Source organism: Anoplophora glabripennis, unplaced genomic scaffold (assembly GCF_000390285.2).
Source record: "Anoplophora glabripennis isolate ALB-LARVAE unplaced genomic scaffold, Agla_2.0 scaffold136, whole genome shotgun sequence".
Classification (NCBI taxonomy): domain Eukaryota; kingdom Metazoa; phylum Arthropoda; class Insecta; order Coleoptera; family Cerambycidae; genus Anoplophora; species Anoplophora glabripennis.
Genome location: NW_019416313.1, coordinates 484,504 through 500,228, shown reverse-complemented (window position 1 = coordinate 500,228; position 15,725 = coordinate 484,504). Strand labels below are relative to the sequence as shown.

At 34.0% G+C, this 15,725-nt stretch overlaps 2 protein-coding genes across 2 annotated transcripts in view; both read left to right on the top strand.

Annotated features, from left to right (window-relative positions):
• The first annotated feature begins 887 nt into the window (after positions 1-887).
• LOC108911626 (venom protease-like) lies at positions 888-6,458 on the top strand. The gene is made up of 5 exons (XM_018716603.1): positions 888-969; positions 3,928-4,162; positions 5,559-5,731; positions 5,824-6,069; positions 6,189-6,458. The coding sequence occupies exons 1-5, from the start codon at positions 897-899 to the stop codon at positions 6,428-6,430; spliced, it is 969 nt and encodes a 322-aa protein (XP_018572119.1). The 5' UTR covers positions 888-896; the 3' UTR covers positions 6,431-6,458.
• Positions 6,459-11,378: 4,920 nt separating this feature from the next.
• Positions 11,379-15,725, top strand: part of LOC108911612 (vitamin K-dependent protein C-like) — a 10,022-nt gene continuing 5,675 nt past the window's right edge. The window contains exons 1-4 of the mRNA XM_018716589.1: positions 11,379-11,410; positions 13,740-13,981; positions 14,358-14,582; positions 14,638-14,802. Coding sequence (XP_018572105.1) covers positions 11,379-11,410; positions 13,740-13,981; positions 14,358-14,582; positions 14,638-14,802 — 664 coding nt within the window. The remainder of the gene's footprint in view (positions 11,411-13,739; positions 13,982-14,357; positions 14,583-14,637; positions 14,803-15,725) is intronic.

Here is a 15,725-nt window from a genome sequence, read left to right as displayed (position 1 = left end):
TTGCATCCATTTACTTCAACACCACACTTTCAAAGTCAACCTCCAGATTCGAAAACCGCTTCGACTAGTGAAGTCGGAATTTTGTCCCATTTTCCAAGTCAAACGTCGATCAGCCAGGAAGAACCTCAAGCCGCTCCAAAGCTAGAGTACGTTCAAGATTCTCGAGGGCTGACACCGAAGGTCGTCCAGATTTCAAAGCGTTCCCGTTAGTAAGGCGGTCGAACGTCGACTTTGACAACTTGCAGTTATACAACCAGATACATGTACCTGGCCAGTACGATTAAAATTTAAGTTTGCGAACTTAGAGCCAATATAGTCAGTAATTGCTTCTTTAAATAGATTAGAATAGCAATACATCGGCATAAAAAGTGTCACCGAAATGAGGCGACGTATAATTTTACTGAATACAGTGAATTTAAATGTACTTTCGCTGCAAACTCGTTTTTTACGGCGACCAAGCCGTCTATTACCCTCGTTTAAAAACTGCACCCGTATTAACGCGAAATTTAATGGACAACTAATCGCGCAAGTCAACTGCTAACGCCCAATTTGGCGCAATTCCAAACGTGGCTAGATCGCAAAGTCGCAACTGTAATTTACTTCGTACCTATGTGGGTTTAATTGCAGCAAAATGCATCTTTCTGATAACGTTCGCGCGGGTTCTGTTTACCTCCCTTGAAAATTCTTGAGACTTTTATTTGTTTCACCGTAAAATATTATTTAATTTTAAACGAAATTTGATTCTGGCATACTTTATGGCCGAGTTGCTATAAAAATAGAAATATAATTACCTGGTGTATTTTATTGTGACACAGTACACTTAACATCCAAATTAAATTGTTTTCTGTGGGTGCAATTTTCAACCTTAGTCTTCAAAAAGGTATAGAATAAAACTCATGAATAACTCGTACACTAAAATGAGATATTTCAAAGCATACGTTTTGTATGTATTTCCTCTTGTTATATCAGGTAAGAATATATCTTCGCTTTCGAGCACGATATCTCAGTTTTCGCCCATTTCTCATATTTATCTGCCTGTAGTATTAAACATATTTATTGCTTGTACTGTGTCGTCAAAGCACGATATTGAAGAAATTTTTGCTAACATTTTGATTACTAAATCAACCAAAAAAAATCGCTGGAAATATTTTTCAACTTCGTAGCGCGGCCACTAGAGGACGCAATCTACTTACCAAAACATACAGTTAATTTTTTCTCAGAAACGTTTCCTATTCAGGTATATTAAATATAGTGTAGTCAAGGTAGCTTAAAATTACGCATTATTTCGAAATAATTATGGGAAGCATGGATTCTCCTAAAACCTTTTGAAATTACTTGGAGATAAGTATTAGAAAAAAGTTATAACTTATTTTTGTACGCTAATTGTTTTTTAATTGTTTAAACAATAATAAATAGTTTTTTAAGAACATTTAAAATAATTCAATGAATTTTAAATCGAATTCTTTCAAATTGACAATAAATGAAATGAAAATTCAAAGTGGTTGATCCAATATGGACGACTATTTTAAACAATTTATTTAACAATTATCGATTTTAAATCAAACTCGCTCATATTGTAATATAGAGGTTCGAAAAATGAAAATTATAAATGGCTAAACTAATTTATTGCAAAATAATTAATCGAGTTCTTGCTCTTCTTCAAAAATAACAGGGCAATTAAGGCTTTGAGCCAATAAAATTGAAAAAAAAATTTTTGATTTTAAATACAATATTACAAAATCAAAATCCACTTATTTATTCATTAATTATTTTAAAAATGGATCAATATTCATATATAAATATTAAACTCATACATTTATAGGTTTAGCATAAAAGAAAACGAATATAAATACATTAAATGCAAACAAGATTATTTGTAATATTAAGTAATAATATTACATTAAAGAATTACAAGTGTACCAGAGTAGGTATAACCTCAAAATGGAAAAAATATGTGAATAATACACGTTTTAACACACTGATGACTGCAGCTTACTCGAAAACTTAAAAAACATATTCTTATACCATTTATAATAATAATTATTTAATTCTTGTAAACGAAAAACGCTTTTAAAATAAATAAAACTGTAAGTAACAAAAAAATATTTGGTGTGCTCACTGCTTAGTTTCGTCACCTAAACTCATATCTGTGTCTACATCAATAAAAGAACTTATATTCGCAATTTCAGATACAGAATATACGTTTTAAAAATGAATATTAAAACAATTCATCAAAAATCATTATTTTTTGCTGTTATAACAATTTTCCACTTATTACTATAAATAAAAAAAATATTTTTCGCTGGATTTACTTTTCTTAAGGTCTTAGCTTAATTCTTTGATGACTTATTAAACAAAAAAAATTTTGTTGTTCATTATTAAACTTTATTTAACAATAAATTTCACAGATTTTTCATGAAATATTTTTATTTTTTGTTATTTTCTGTTTTTTCAACTATTATTTCAATTTGTTTAAGGAAAATAAAATGCACCATCTTAAAGTAGAGATTTTAAGCTTTAAAAAGTGCTCTCATAAAGTTTCAATTTCTCGTTTACAACTATAGTTTTTTATCTATAAAGTATGGCCTAAAATGTAAAATTAGTGATTTTTTAAAATTGTTGAATATGTTGGACTCAATATTTTTCAAATTAAATTTTTAAGATTTTTTCTATATCGGTCACTGTTTCAATGGTCATTTGAAGAGTAATCTGTGAAAGTTACAGATATTTATTTTAAAAATTAAAAGAATGACAGCTACTTCATTTTCATTGTACAAAATTATAGAATGACGTAACTTTGTTGTTTTAAAGACATAAAATTTTTATAGCCGGATGACTCTTGTTTCATTTAAATTTTTGTGAGGTCGATTTGATCAATTAGATCAAAAGTTATAACAAATTTAGTGTAGTGCGCTCGGGGCCGCGTCTTATTTTTCGTACGCTAGAAAAAAAATTCTTCAGCCCTCAATTCGCATTTTAGAAAAAAACTTTATTAACATTTTTTATGTAAAATTTCCAGTTCTTTCGAATGGCGCAGTAATTTTTTTTAATTAATTTTTTTTATATATTTTGCAAAAACTGTAATATTGCAACTAATTTGTTAAATAAATAATTTAACGTACACTCTACAGTTGGTAACTTTTTACATGTTGTTTCTGACAACTTTACAAAGCGAAAAATAAAAAGGTCTCTCTTCCAGTAATTTTCGCGAAGTCACAATCTATCTTGACTCCACTAATAGTACAAATATGGATAGCTGGATTCATTGCACATAACTTTTTTTATTGACATTTTGATGGGGTAGATTCTTTTATAAACGCATTTTGTTTTGGTAATCAAATGTCTTTTCGTTAGCGTTGTGTTCCTCAATTCACTATCATTATTTATTTTTTACTCACTAAATTGCTTGATGACAAAAAAATATATCAAACCCTTTTTGGCGTCAAAATGTAGCTATTTTTATGGTCCTAACCTAACCTATAAAAAGTTTTATCCTGCTATTTCACGTTTTTAAGAAAACCTGAAACAACCTAAACTTCTGTTTTCGAGAAAATTGATTTAGAAAATTAACCATAAATGTAAGTCGACCCTGTGCATCTTGTGCACGTGCGTTGTGTGTTGCAGCCGGCGTATATCTATCACCCTTCTCAAGGAACACCCTTATTTAAGAAACACCCTATATACAGACCCATCATAAATGATTACCCAAGTAAACATCAAGCGTAGACAACCAACATTACACCATTGGTACTATCAACTAAAAGTTACTAAACTTCAGTGAAGTGGTTGAAGGGGATAGTAGAATTAACCTCAGTGCTGGTAATATAAGTAAATATGCCTAGGCTACCATTAGCACGTTTATTTCCAAATTTCAATATCACTAATTTAGATTTGAAGATTAAAAAAAATATTTCTTGCATCTTTTAGATCTTAACGGATTTTCCCTCGATGATTTTCCGCAGGACTGTGGCAAAACAAGATATGCTGATGATGACAAAGCAGCTGGTATTATTAACGTCACGCATGCAAAGTTGGGCGAATTTCCATGGATAGCTAGGATTGGAGTACATGATTTTAAATCAAAGTTCTTTTATTGCTCGGGATCGCTGATTCACCCGAGCTACGTACTTACTGCAGCTCATTGTGGACAGCAGAGTAATATGTAAGTGACACAGAGGCTTATGGTCAGCGTACTCGCTTTGCTTAAACGACAGTTTTCGCATAAAGGACGACATCTTTGTCGGTGTGTTTACAATAGCTTTGTTCCTAGAGCAGTCCAAAACAGTATTTAATAGTCAGAACATCAAAATTCATTGTTTGGAAACTGATTCTAGTGCACTAGGAACAAAGTCATCGATTAAACTCGACCTACACTCACTGCGTTAGAACTTAGACCGCCCATATACAGGGTGTTAAAAAAAGAGTGTAAAATATTTCAGGAGGTAATAGTGTGAATCAAAATAAACATGGGTCCGCAAAGTAACGGTTGCGGAGATATGGACCACTATTCGTTTTTCAAACATTTTATTTTATTAGGAATAAACCGACAAAGCAAGCTTTTAACAAACAAAAAACAAAGTTACAGAAAATGTTCAAAGTGCCCTCCGTCCATTTCCAAGCAGGCACGACATCTTCGTCTCAACGATATTCGAACTCTTTCGAAAACACCCTCCTTGGTTTGGATTTCTTGACACTTTTGATTAATCCGTAGCTGCAGCTCTTCCAGGCTATTTTCAGGAGTACCATACACTAATGTCTTCAAATATCCCCAAACAAAGAAATCTAGAGGGTTCAGATCAGGCGATCTTGGAGGCCATAAAACAGGTCCGGCCCTTCCTACCCATTTATGTGGAAAAGTTTGGTGTAAATGCTCTCTAACGGCCATGGAAAAATGAGCTGGAGCACCATCATGCTGGAACCACATTTATTGCCTCTGATTCAAAGGAATGTCTTCCAAAAACTCATACAGTGTGTTCTGCAGAAAGTTGAGGTAAGCAGAGGTATAAGAAAATACACAACGTTTTTGCAAAATAAAAAAGGGGCTAAAAAACATAAAACATTCCATATCTCCGCAACCGTTACTTTGCGGACCCATCTTTATTGAGACTTTTCTGCTTATATTGGTTCATACTATTATCTCCTTAAATATTGTACACTCTTTTTTTAACACCCTGTATATTTCTTTCAATTCATTTGTACATAATCGTGTATTTCAATAATGTAACTTCTATCAATCTCCAGGGGTTCCGCAAGGGTCAGTCCTGGGGCCACTGTTATTTGTTATTTTTATAAATGATCTTGCTGAATTCCTCGATGTCGATTATTTACTCTATGGGGACGACTTTAAGTTGTTAAATCTTCTACACCAACTGAACAATATTGATTGTTGCCATATTTCTGTCTTATATCCAATTTGTCGAGCTTGTAAATGGCACTCAAAAAATTTCGTTCGACCAGTAGGGAGAGCTGCCGCTTATGTAAACGTTAACCATCAGCAATCTGATACTGATAAGGTTTCTGAACGTCAGTATAAGGCCAATCCAAATATTTCGTTTCAGAGTCAGATTGGGAGACAATAACCTAAATAATGAGAAGGACTGCCAAGGCAATAAGTGCGCTCCGCCATATCAAGACATAGATATAGATACGCATTTATTTTCCGCTCACTGTCGGGTCACGAACGTCAATGATATGAGCATACTGTCACTGAAGAAACCTGCTACAATTAACGGTAACTATTGTACAAACCAACAGGAATTAGAGTTGATGCAATACAACCCAAAGTGCTTTAGGCAACAACAGCCTATATGAGTTTCATTTCAGAATTCGTGCGACCAATCTGCGTTCCGAGAGAAACGTTAACACTAGACTATCTTCGAAAACAGAGTATTACTACTGTAGGATGGGGCGTGACTTACTCGGGATGGGGTGTGGTAGATAGCAGCAAATTTAGAAAAGAGAGAGACTTACAGTACGTCGAAGCACCTATAGTAGACCGTGATGAGTGCAATAAAAACTACATACGTAAGTTGAACGAGAACGAGCTTTGTGTGGGATATCCAGAATGTGGTAAGTAAAACATGAACATTTGGGTATGGAAACGACGTAGTCATACTTTACATAATAAAAGTTAAATAAAACTCAGAATAGACCTTAAAGAAGTAACTGATTGAACCACTCTTTTTCAGTCGATGATCCTTGCGTGGGAGATTCTGGCGGCCCTTTAATGGTGTCGATGAAAACTAACGAAAACCCCGTGATGCGAAAATACATAGTTGGGGTTGCTTCACATAATCTACAGTTGTGTCAAAAGGGTGAAGGTAGTCCTGTAATGTATACAGATGTGTCCTCTTTTGTAGACTGGATGGTGGACAAAATTGACCTAGACATTAGCTCCAAATCCAAATCCAAGTCTGCGAAGCAACGATAAAAATATTTTTTCTGTTAACAATAGCAAGCAAACGAAAACAATGAATATGTGTTTTATTACAACACTTATGTTTTCTATAAACCACCCCAATCGTTTTCCATAATCTATGGAAAGTAAAGCAAAGCTTTATGGTATGTCCCAACCTGTTTGCGCAGACAGCTCTTTGACATTATTTTATCGAGTTCTGCGTTCCATTAAATTCTAGATCAGCAACGTTGCTCTCTCGTATTACCAGAGAGTGATCGGAAACATTTTCTAAAAACTGATGACTAGTTTATTAGACAACGAAAAGTAAAAACGTCATTGTTTATTCCAGATGCTTTCTTCGTAATAAGAGTCAAAAGAGAAAAAAATGTTGTCTTTTAAAGATTTAAAAGAGCACCCAGCATTGTATGCTGCGTAAGCAAAAATTGAATCCAGGACTGATTAAAAGCTACCAACAAACACGTTTAATTTAAACCTTGTCTCGAAACGCTCGCGTTGATAAAGTCCATAAAACTTCCACCCCGCCGTAAACAATCCTCTTTTTGTAGACAATTAAAGTGCAAATGGAAAGGGGTTTCAGCACCACTTATCACTTATCGCGTCGGTTATATGCTTCGATTAACATGTAATTGTAAATCGACTGACGCCTTTGACCTCAAGCTCGGACGCTCATCGTGAGAATGCCACCGCTTTAAAATTAAAAAGTTAAATTAATACAAATTGTGCAACAAAGATCAGGGATATCGATTGTTGAATAAAGACGTGAATGGTTTTCGTTCTTGGAAAATATAATTTGTAACAGTTCTGTAAAAATACATGATATTATGAAAATACCCCAATCAACCCACTAAAACCATTCGTCGTATGAAGACTGCAAGCAAATTTCAAAAACACTTTTGAGGGCAGAGCCAGATTGCCGAGGGTCGACGTCCTACTGAAGATCGCCCAGGGTTCGTCGCGTGCCCGTTAGAAAGGCGATCGAACGTCGGCTTTGCCCACTTGCAGTTATACAGGGTGTGGCGTGTATAATCTATAAAAATTGAACTACAGCTTCCTAAGGATATTTGTAATAGAAAAGTCTTATACGAAAAAGTTCTATTTGTGCGTTTTTTTTTTCGTGCATTAAAGTTCAATTATGGATCAAAATATTTTCTCTAGAACGGTCCTGTCTGTGTGCTGTACGAGGAGTTACCTACTGTAGACCAGTCGCGTAAGCAAATCGTTGTTAAAAGATAAAAAGATACTTCTCGATTTTTGGGGAATTTTTCAATGAAAAAGTACAAACTAAGAAAACTAAATATTTTAAAAAACTGATATTTTCTTATTATAATAATTAATAGTAATTACTATCTTAAATGCATTGGTATTACTGCAAGAGTTCGCAAACAAAACCACAACTAGTGTACGTAGTACGGAGTACAAACTCCATTAAAACATGGAACAAAATGAAATAAAACTTACCATTTCTAGAGAAAATGTTGAAATTGATCCCCATTAACGCGGTACAAGCATGGCATCGACGCACCCAATTTTGGCGAATATATACCCAAATTCCAGGTATTCCCCTAATTGTGTCAGCAACTTCAAGTATACAATTTCGCAATTCTTCCACCGTAACAATTGGAGCTTTGTATACCAATGACTTCAACTGACTCTAAAGCTGAAAGTCCATTGGAGTTAGATCGGGTGCCACATCGTCCAATAATTCAGGCAACCGGTTCTCCAAAAAGCATATGTTCGTCCATTTAGTCGTCCTTCAAAGAGATAGGGACCCACAAGTACATCGCCTATTATGCCAGTCCAAACATTTACCGAGAACCGATATTGAAAATGAGTTTGCCTAATCGCGTAAGAATTTTAATCGGCCCATATGTGCATATTATGGACATTCACTTCATCACGGGTAAATGTCGCCTCATTTGTTACACAAACATAAGCAGGAAAGTCTACTTGATTGGCACATTGCCGTAAAAACCATCTGCAAAAACGCATTTGTTGATCACAATCCGGGGTAAAATCTGTTGAATTGGTTGCAGATGATAGGGGTGCAACAGCTGGCGCCTTAAGATGCGATGTACGGTACGAGATGAGGTTCCTACTTTCTGTGCGAGTCGCCGAGTACTAATTGTGGGTTCTTCGTCAAGATTTTCCAACCTTTCCTTGCTGACAACGTCCATCTCCTCGAGGAATAACACTTCCCGTACCTTGCAGCCGCTGAACGCACTGTAAGATTGTATTTGCACATGGGGGGATGACGTTGTGGCCATCGTTTCCGGTACAACCTAGTCGCCGTGAGCGCATTTTCTCCGGCTGCACCATACAATAACACCATATCGACACGTTCGGAAATAGTAAATGCATTGTTTTCTCGGTTCATTGTAAAACTAGATTGTGCACAAACTAAAAAATTAACAAAGTACAACAAAGTAACAAGTTTTCGTTGAATAAATAAACTTTAATTCACAAAAAAAACCGAAAATAGAACTTTTTCGTTTAAGACTTTTCTATTACCAATATCATCAGGAAGCTGTAGTTTAATTTTTATAAATTATACATGCCACACCCTGTATAACCAGGTACAAATCATTAAATATATTATTGTTAACAAACGTTGCACCATGTCGCCCAAGAATTAATTTCCGTAGCCAAGTCTCATATATACCTTCTACCTGTTCTGTATATACCTAGACATACAGTGTTAGTCACAGGGTAATAATTTGGTTACGTAACGAACACAACTAGTTCGACTAACTGTAATTCGCAAACTTCTCCAACTAACTCCATTAGAGGAACGCACTCTCACGCCTGAAACAAATCAGTTCCTCTAATTAGGTATGGTGATCAATAAACAAACCACACGAGGATACGTTTGGGTGTTCACCACACATTGTGGTCCCTGATCTCGTTCTGAAGGAATTGTAATAATAATAACAGTTACTTAGAGCAGTATATTATGTAAATAGTCTACAGGACGGAGGCTCAAAACAACGCGATTAAGGTTATTTTCCGTCAACCCCAAAATTTTTCACGAATCCAATTTTTTTACTGCAAAAATAATTTTGCGATAAATAAAAATCGGCAAAAATCTATGTTTTTCTTAAAATTATTGTCAATTGTGATTGACTATAGACTAGACTTTAGCACTTAATCGTTTTTATTGCCTTTCCGTCGTAGAAAAAGTTACGTATAAGACCTCAACATAAATAACTGCAATAAAAATTGATAATGGCAGGAAGATGTGAATTTTGCAACCCAATAGGTTCCTTTTGACTTACTAACCGATTTAATGTATTCAAACACCATTTCAGCTTCCTCTTTGCGTGAACCAGCTGCTCTTTATTGTCATTCGACGGCTTCGAAGCACTTTATCGCAAATTGCTCCACCAGGCTAAAATTACAAGGCTCCCATGGAAGACAGAGCGCCCTCGAAGTCGATGAGTTCTACCCATCGATAAGAAAACTATTCCGCGCCTCTACAGTACCGTACAGCCGGCCGCTTCGTGCCTGGAATTTATGATACGCCTGCAGGATTTAGGGATTCAAAACTTCAAACGACTAGGGCGCCCTGTCAGCTTTCTAAGCTTATAAATATTTAATTTTGGATTTTATTAATGATATACTTACATACAAATGGGTTTTGCAATTGATTATGTATGATTTGTGAGACATATGGCATTTTGTCTGCAGGTATTTGTTTGTAGTTTTGTGGCATACCTGTGAAAAAATAAAAAAGTAATGAGATAAACCCTCGCCTCAAAAGAATTAGTTAAGGGTTATTTATATTAAACTATCTGGATAGTTATTTAAACTCAGAGGTTATCCAAACACGTGGGAGATTTCCGGGTCCAGTCCAGTCCCTGCACATAGTATTTACAAAAGCCACGGAAAACGACGACTTTCTTATTAATAAAATGACTGACCACGACGACAATTTATTTGGTTCCAATGAAATAGACTAATTTTTTTAATGAAAACATTAATCACATTAAATCAAATTAATTATCCAACTAAACTACTAAATATAACCATTTCTTTTTATAAATAACGATTTGCCTTGACTTACTGTTTTAAAAATCACCTGAAAATCGTTATGAAAATTCGATAAAATGGCGAATGCGCCAGTAATTCTGAAATATTCACAAATCATGTAATTTTTAGCTGAAAAATAACTGTATGTCCAACTTTTTATTTATAACGCGTGACTGATTAAAAGAATTAACCTTCCCATTATCCTTTTTAATATAGAAAAAAGAAATCTTTCATACTTACCTCGTTTTCCTTTTCTCTTTGCTCAATCGCATTGACTTGTCTCCTCCTATATTGAAAACTAATGTGTTTACGTTTAAATATTTTCCATTCCCGCAGCCTGAAATAATTGTAAGTAATATATATTTAAACATTTTTCACTTTTACTATTTAATATCAATGAATTAGTTTAAAATTAAGATTTAAACATGCAGGTATGATTAAAATACCTATCGCATGTAAGCTTCTGGCTATTCGGTCATCCACAGTCATGTTCAAGTGTCTTCTTCTCCTTCAGAGAGTCAGCCTGAAGCACAAATTAGAGTTTCCAAAATCATATAGATACAAAAAAGGAATCAATAAAAGATAAATGGCAACATTTACATCTTGTAAATGAGATGCCCAGATAAGAAAGAGTCCGCTATAGGAGTGAAGGTTTTATATAAATTACCTATACTTGCTCCTATTTCTAAGTAGATTACCTGTACTTGATTGTATTTATAATGACGATAAACAATAAAATCTAATTATTTGCAGACAATATATTTACGTTCTAGAGTTGGTACAAAATTATAAGTTGGTACAAAATTTGTGTTAATATTTATGTAAGATGTCCCAAAAGTAAAACAGAATTTGAATTGTGCCCATTTTCATTCCGAAAAGTTGGCAGCATTGTTCAGGGTCACATGTTGTAGTAGGCAAGTTGCGGTTAGACAAAATGAAGGAAAATGGAAAATGGAAAATTAGAAGGTAAGGATTGTATTCGTATATTCAATAACCTTTTTAATTATCACCCCATCGCCTTACATTCCAATAATATACAATTTGTTATGTTCGAGTATAACTTCAGCGTTGTTTGAAATTTTCTAGCTTTGAAATTACATCGATTCTGCATCTTGTGCTGCTGATACTCCCACCTCAATATTATATTTTCATAGTCAATTAATAACCAGAAAAGGGTAGGTGTAGCAGGTGGGTTAAAAATTTAATAAAAATATTTTATATAACTCTCCTTTTATAAATCTGATAGAACGAAGCATTAGCAGTCCTATAATAATTGTAATTTTACAATGAAAATCTTCGCAGTATGTATTTCACCATTAGTTTTTTTCATAGCGTATGGTAAGGCAAATCTTTCTATATGTATATGTAAAAATTCAGGGTGATCCATTAACGGTACGGAGCGGGTGTATACATATAGAAAACTAGACGTGCTAAGGTTTATGAGGTAAAAAGTAAAAAGTAAAAGAAATAGATATAAAATATTTTCAAATTTTTGACTATGTCAATGTTATTTAAAGAATTAAATAAAGCATAACATCACTATTTTAGCAATAACTTTAAAACGAAAGAAGATATCGGCTTGTGTATTTATTTTCCTTAATAAATCGTCTATCAAGCCATGAAAAAAACCTATATCGTTGCATTTATTTTTTTTTAGAGAACGGAGACAATTACAATACTTTTCTGATTAGTCTTCTATCGTTACGCAGGAAAATAATATTTTTATTCCCATATCATAAAAATAAATTTTCCTGAAATCGATTAAGGCATTAAGAAGTTATGACAATTTAAAAATTTCAAGATGGCGTCCTTCATATTGACGGTGCTATGGTAATAACAAAAAAAAGTTTAAAGAAAACTTATGAAGGGTTTAACAACGTATCTAAAAAGTGAATATTAACTTGGATTATAAAAGCGAAATTTCTAAAAAAAAACATAAATATGAATATTTACATGATATCCAAAACTGCCAAACTCTATACAAACGTAAAGAAAATGTTTATATTTTGGTTCGTGCTACAGATTGTACTTATGACAAGTTATACTACAAACTGTCATTTCTAACATTTTAAGGACAAACATCTAATAGCAAAGACAAATTATGGAAAAATCTTCCAAGTGATTGCGGAAGAACAAGATTTGATTCTACTGCTAGAGAAGATGAAGACGACCGGATTATTAATGGCAAAGAGGCCATGCTTGGACAATTTCCCTGGGCAGCCAGATTAGGAAATAAATATAAAACAGGCTATACGTTTTTCCATTGTGGAGCAACCCTTATCACCAAATACTTCGTTGCATCGGCTGCTCATTGCGATGAATTCGGCAATATGTGAGTGAGTTTTATCATTACTAGACTACAAGCCCATCGGAAATTTTCAAGAGGTCATTTGACCCAGCATGAATTACGTATAATTCAATACTACTACATACAACAATAACTTTAGAAACTATGCCGTCAATTCTTGTTGGTACAGGTGTGTACACGGGTAAGCTAAACATGTCCACCAAGGGTGGTGGTTTTCGGCAAAACATTTTTGTACATATCTAAAGTATATAGGTTATACAAAAAAAATTAACCTCGACCTAATGCCGTACAAAAATAGCAATACCGGAAGCCAGGAAAATTTTTGATTTTCTAACAATTTTGGCCCGGTTTTTGGTGATTTACTACAGTACGGCATTTATACTGCAAGTTTCGGATTGATACGTAGATAACTGTTTTAGTGACGCCGTACGTATCTGCTGATACAGGGGTTAGGAATGCAGAGCGCAACCCTCTATCTTAACCCCCATATTACAATATTTTGAAAATTCCTTGTTATAAACTAAAAATATTATATTCAAAATATTATGGCTGTAATTGACTTTTCATAAGTAAAAAAATGAAAAAAACAATGCCCTATTTTTAACTAGTGGATTTTACATAGCTGATAATATTTTTCATTAAATTTTTACTACATTTTTAGGTCATTAATAACTGTACCGCATTTACAAATTTTCATCAGAAATATAACATAAACAATGAAAATTGCAATGCCGTAAATATTCGTTGGAACAATTCTCCGAAATTGTAAAAGTTCAAAATGAGTTTTATCCTAATTTCAAGAGAAATTTAATTTATACTGTAGAAATTATGATGGCATTGTCTTTAAGTTAAAAAAATGTATATAGAGAATCGAGAAAATATTTAACCTATATACTTTAGAAATACCGTACAAAAATGTGACCCCTTGAAATTTTCCGATAGGCTTGTAGTCTACACCACCTATAACATAAATCTTCATATTTATAGGCTTTTTGGCCTAGATTCTAGACTTAACACTCCTGGCGGCACTGTCTTAAACCCGTTTCTTTACAGCGTAAGAGTAGGTCAGACATTCGAAGCCAATGGCACCGAATGCGACAAGAATGGTGTATGTGCCCCACCCTACCAAGATATAAATATAAAGCGCTATATATTCGAGGACTACTGCCGAGGGACGGTACGTAATGATCTCATGTTGGTAGAACTGGAGACACCAGCTGAGTTTAATGGTAATGTTAGGGTTAATTAATTTTTATGTACTTCGATGCAACCGTAGCAAAATTAAACCACGAATGATACGCACGAATGAAAACTATTTAATTACAGAGGTCCGATTCTATATTCGTAGACGATGGTGCTTTGGTGAGGTTTGCCCTTGGATTAATAGTTTCGCAGCTACGTGCTTATCAAGCGTGGTGTCACGTTTGACTATTGTTTATTTTACTGGAATGCGTAAGCGAATGTGTAGAAATGGCACAAATAAATATTGCTAGTGGCTCAAATCATAATTACCAAAAAAGTCTAAATGATATAATTGAAAGACAGATTGATTTTAATACATTTGCTTAACACTGATGCCAAAGTCGTAATGTCAGTTTTTTTCAGATTTTGTGCAACCACTTTGTCTTCCGCTTACCTCGCCCCCACTAAGCAGTCTTACAGGCCAATATGTCATCACAGCCGGATGGGGTCTGCAGGATGGAACTAACAAAAAAAGTCTGTCCAAAAAGTTATTGTACATCGTTACACCCATTCTTAATCCATCAACGTGTATGTTCCAGTATATTTATTTCGAAAGAAACAAACAGTTTTGTTTAGATACGCCTTCCAGTAAGAAAACTTAAATTAAGCCTTTTACTGGTAGTTACTCAATTACAATTTTTAGGGATGACCATATGTGATGGAGATTCTGGTGGTGCTGCTATTATGTTCCAAAGAAGAGATGGCGTGAGGCGAGCCTATTTCATCGGAGTTGTTTCTTATCAAAAGAAATTTTGTACGTTCTCTCCGGTGTTCACATCGGTTCAGTACTTCTTGGACAAGATTTTAAGTAATATTGATAAACGCCAAGATTAGAGACATTCAATAGTTAAAAAAGACATTAGAGTAATCTAAGAAATCACATTTATCTTATATTGTAACTTTGAATAAAAATAGAAAAGGAATACGTCTTATTTCTTTCGAAATAGACCAATGTGACCAAGAAATTAGTCGAAAATTTAAACAACTATAATATTCTTCCTTATCAGAATCAACATAACATAATTTGGCAACTTTCAGTTGTCTCATGAGCATGAGCAACCATTTTTCAATTTGCATTTATCCAATATTGAAATTAAGATTCTTCATAGGTTGAAAATACTGTGTACATGTGAAAAAGCATGTATTGGACAAACGGGATGACGCGAGGTTAAAGCAGCGCATGTGTTATTTGAAGCATAATAGACCAAGCAAATTAAATTTTTACTCGAAAAAAGTCCTATCCGCGAGATTATTTGTAAAATTGTCTAAAGAAACATAATCCAAGACATCTCTCATCTCGTGAGTCAAAAACTTTTATTAGCTATCTTTTCTATTTAAACAAATGAGGAAAACAGTTTTTTCACTTTGCAGGGAAAACCATCAATTTTAGCGAAAAGTGACTCACAGACAACTTATAGGGAGTAAAATTATCTACAAAATGAGACTTATTAAATCAAAATCGGTTAATAAACAATTATTATTGCAAAAAAAAACAAGAAAAGTGCCCATTTCTTTTATTTGTTTATAACTATCGCATTTATTGTTAAAATTTTATAAAACCTATGACAAGTTGAGGGTTTTGTCATACTTCAAAAGTGTGCCAAAAGTAGGCGCAATAGTTTTCGCGCAATTCTATTTGTTTATAACGGAGACTCCAAATGTTATGAACTTTAAGCCTCTGTACAGGCGTTAATTTTCAACCAAACATGATTCTGAAAGCGTCATTGTAAT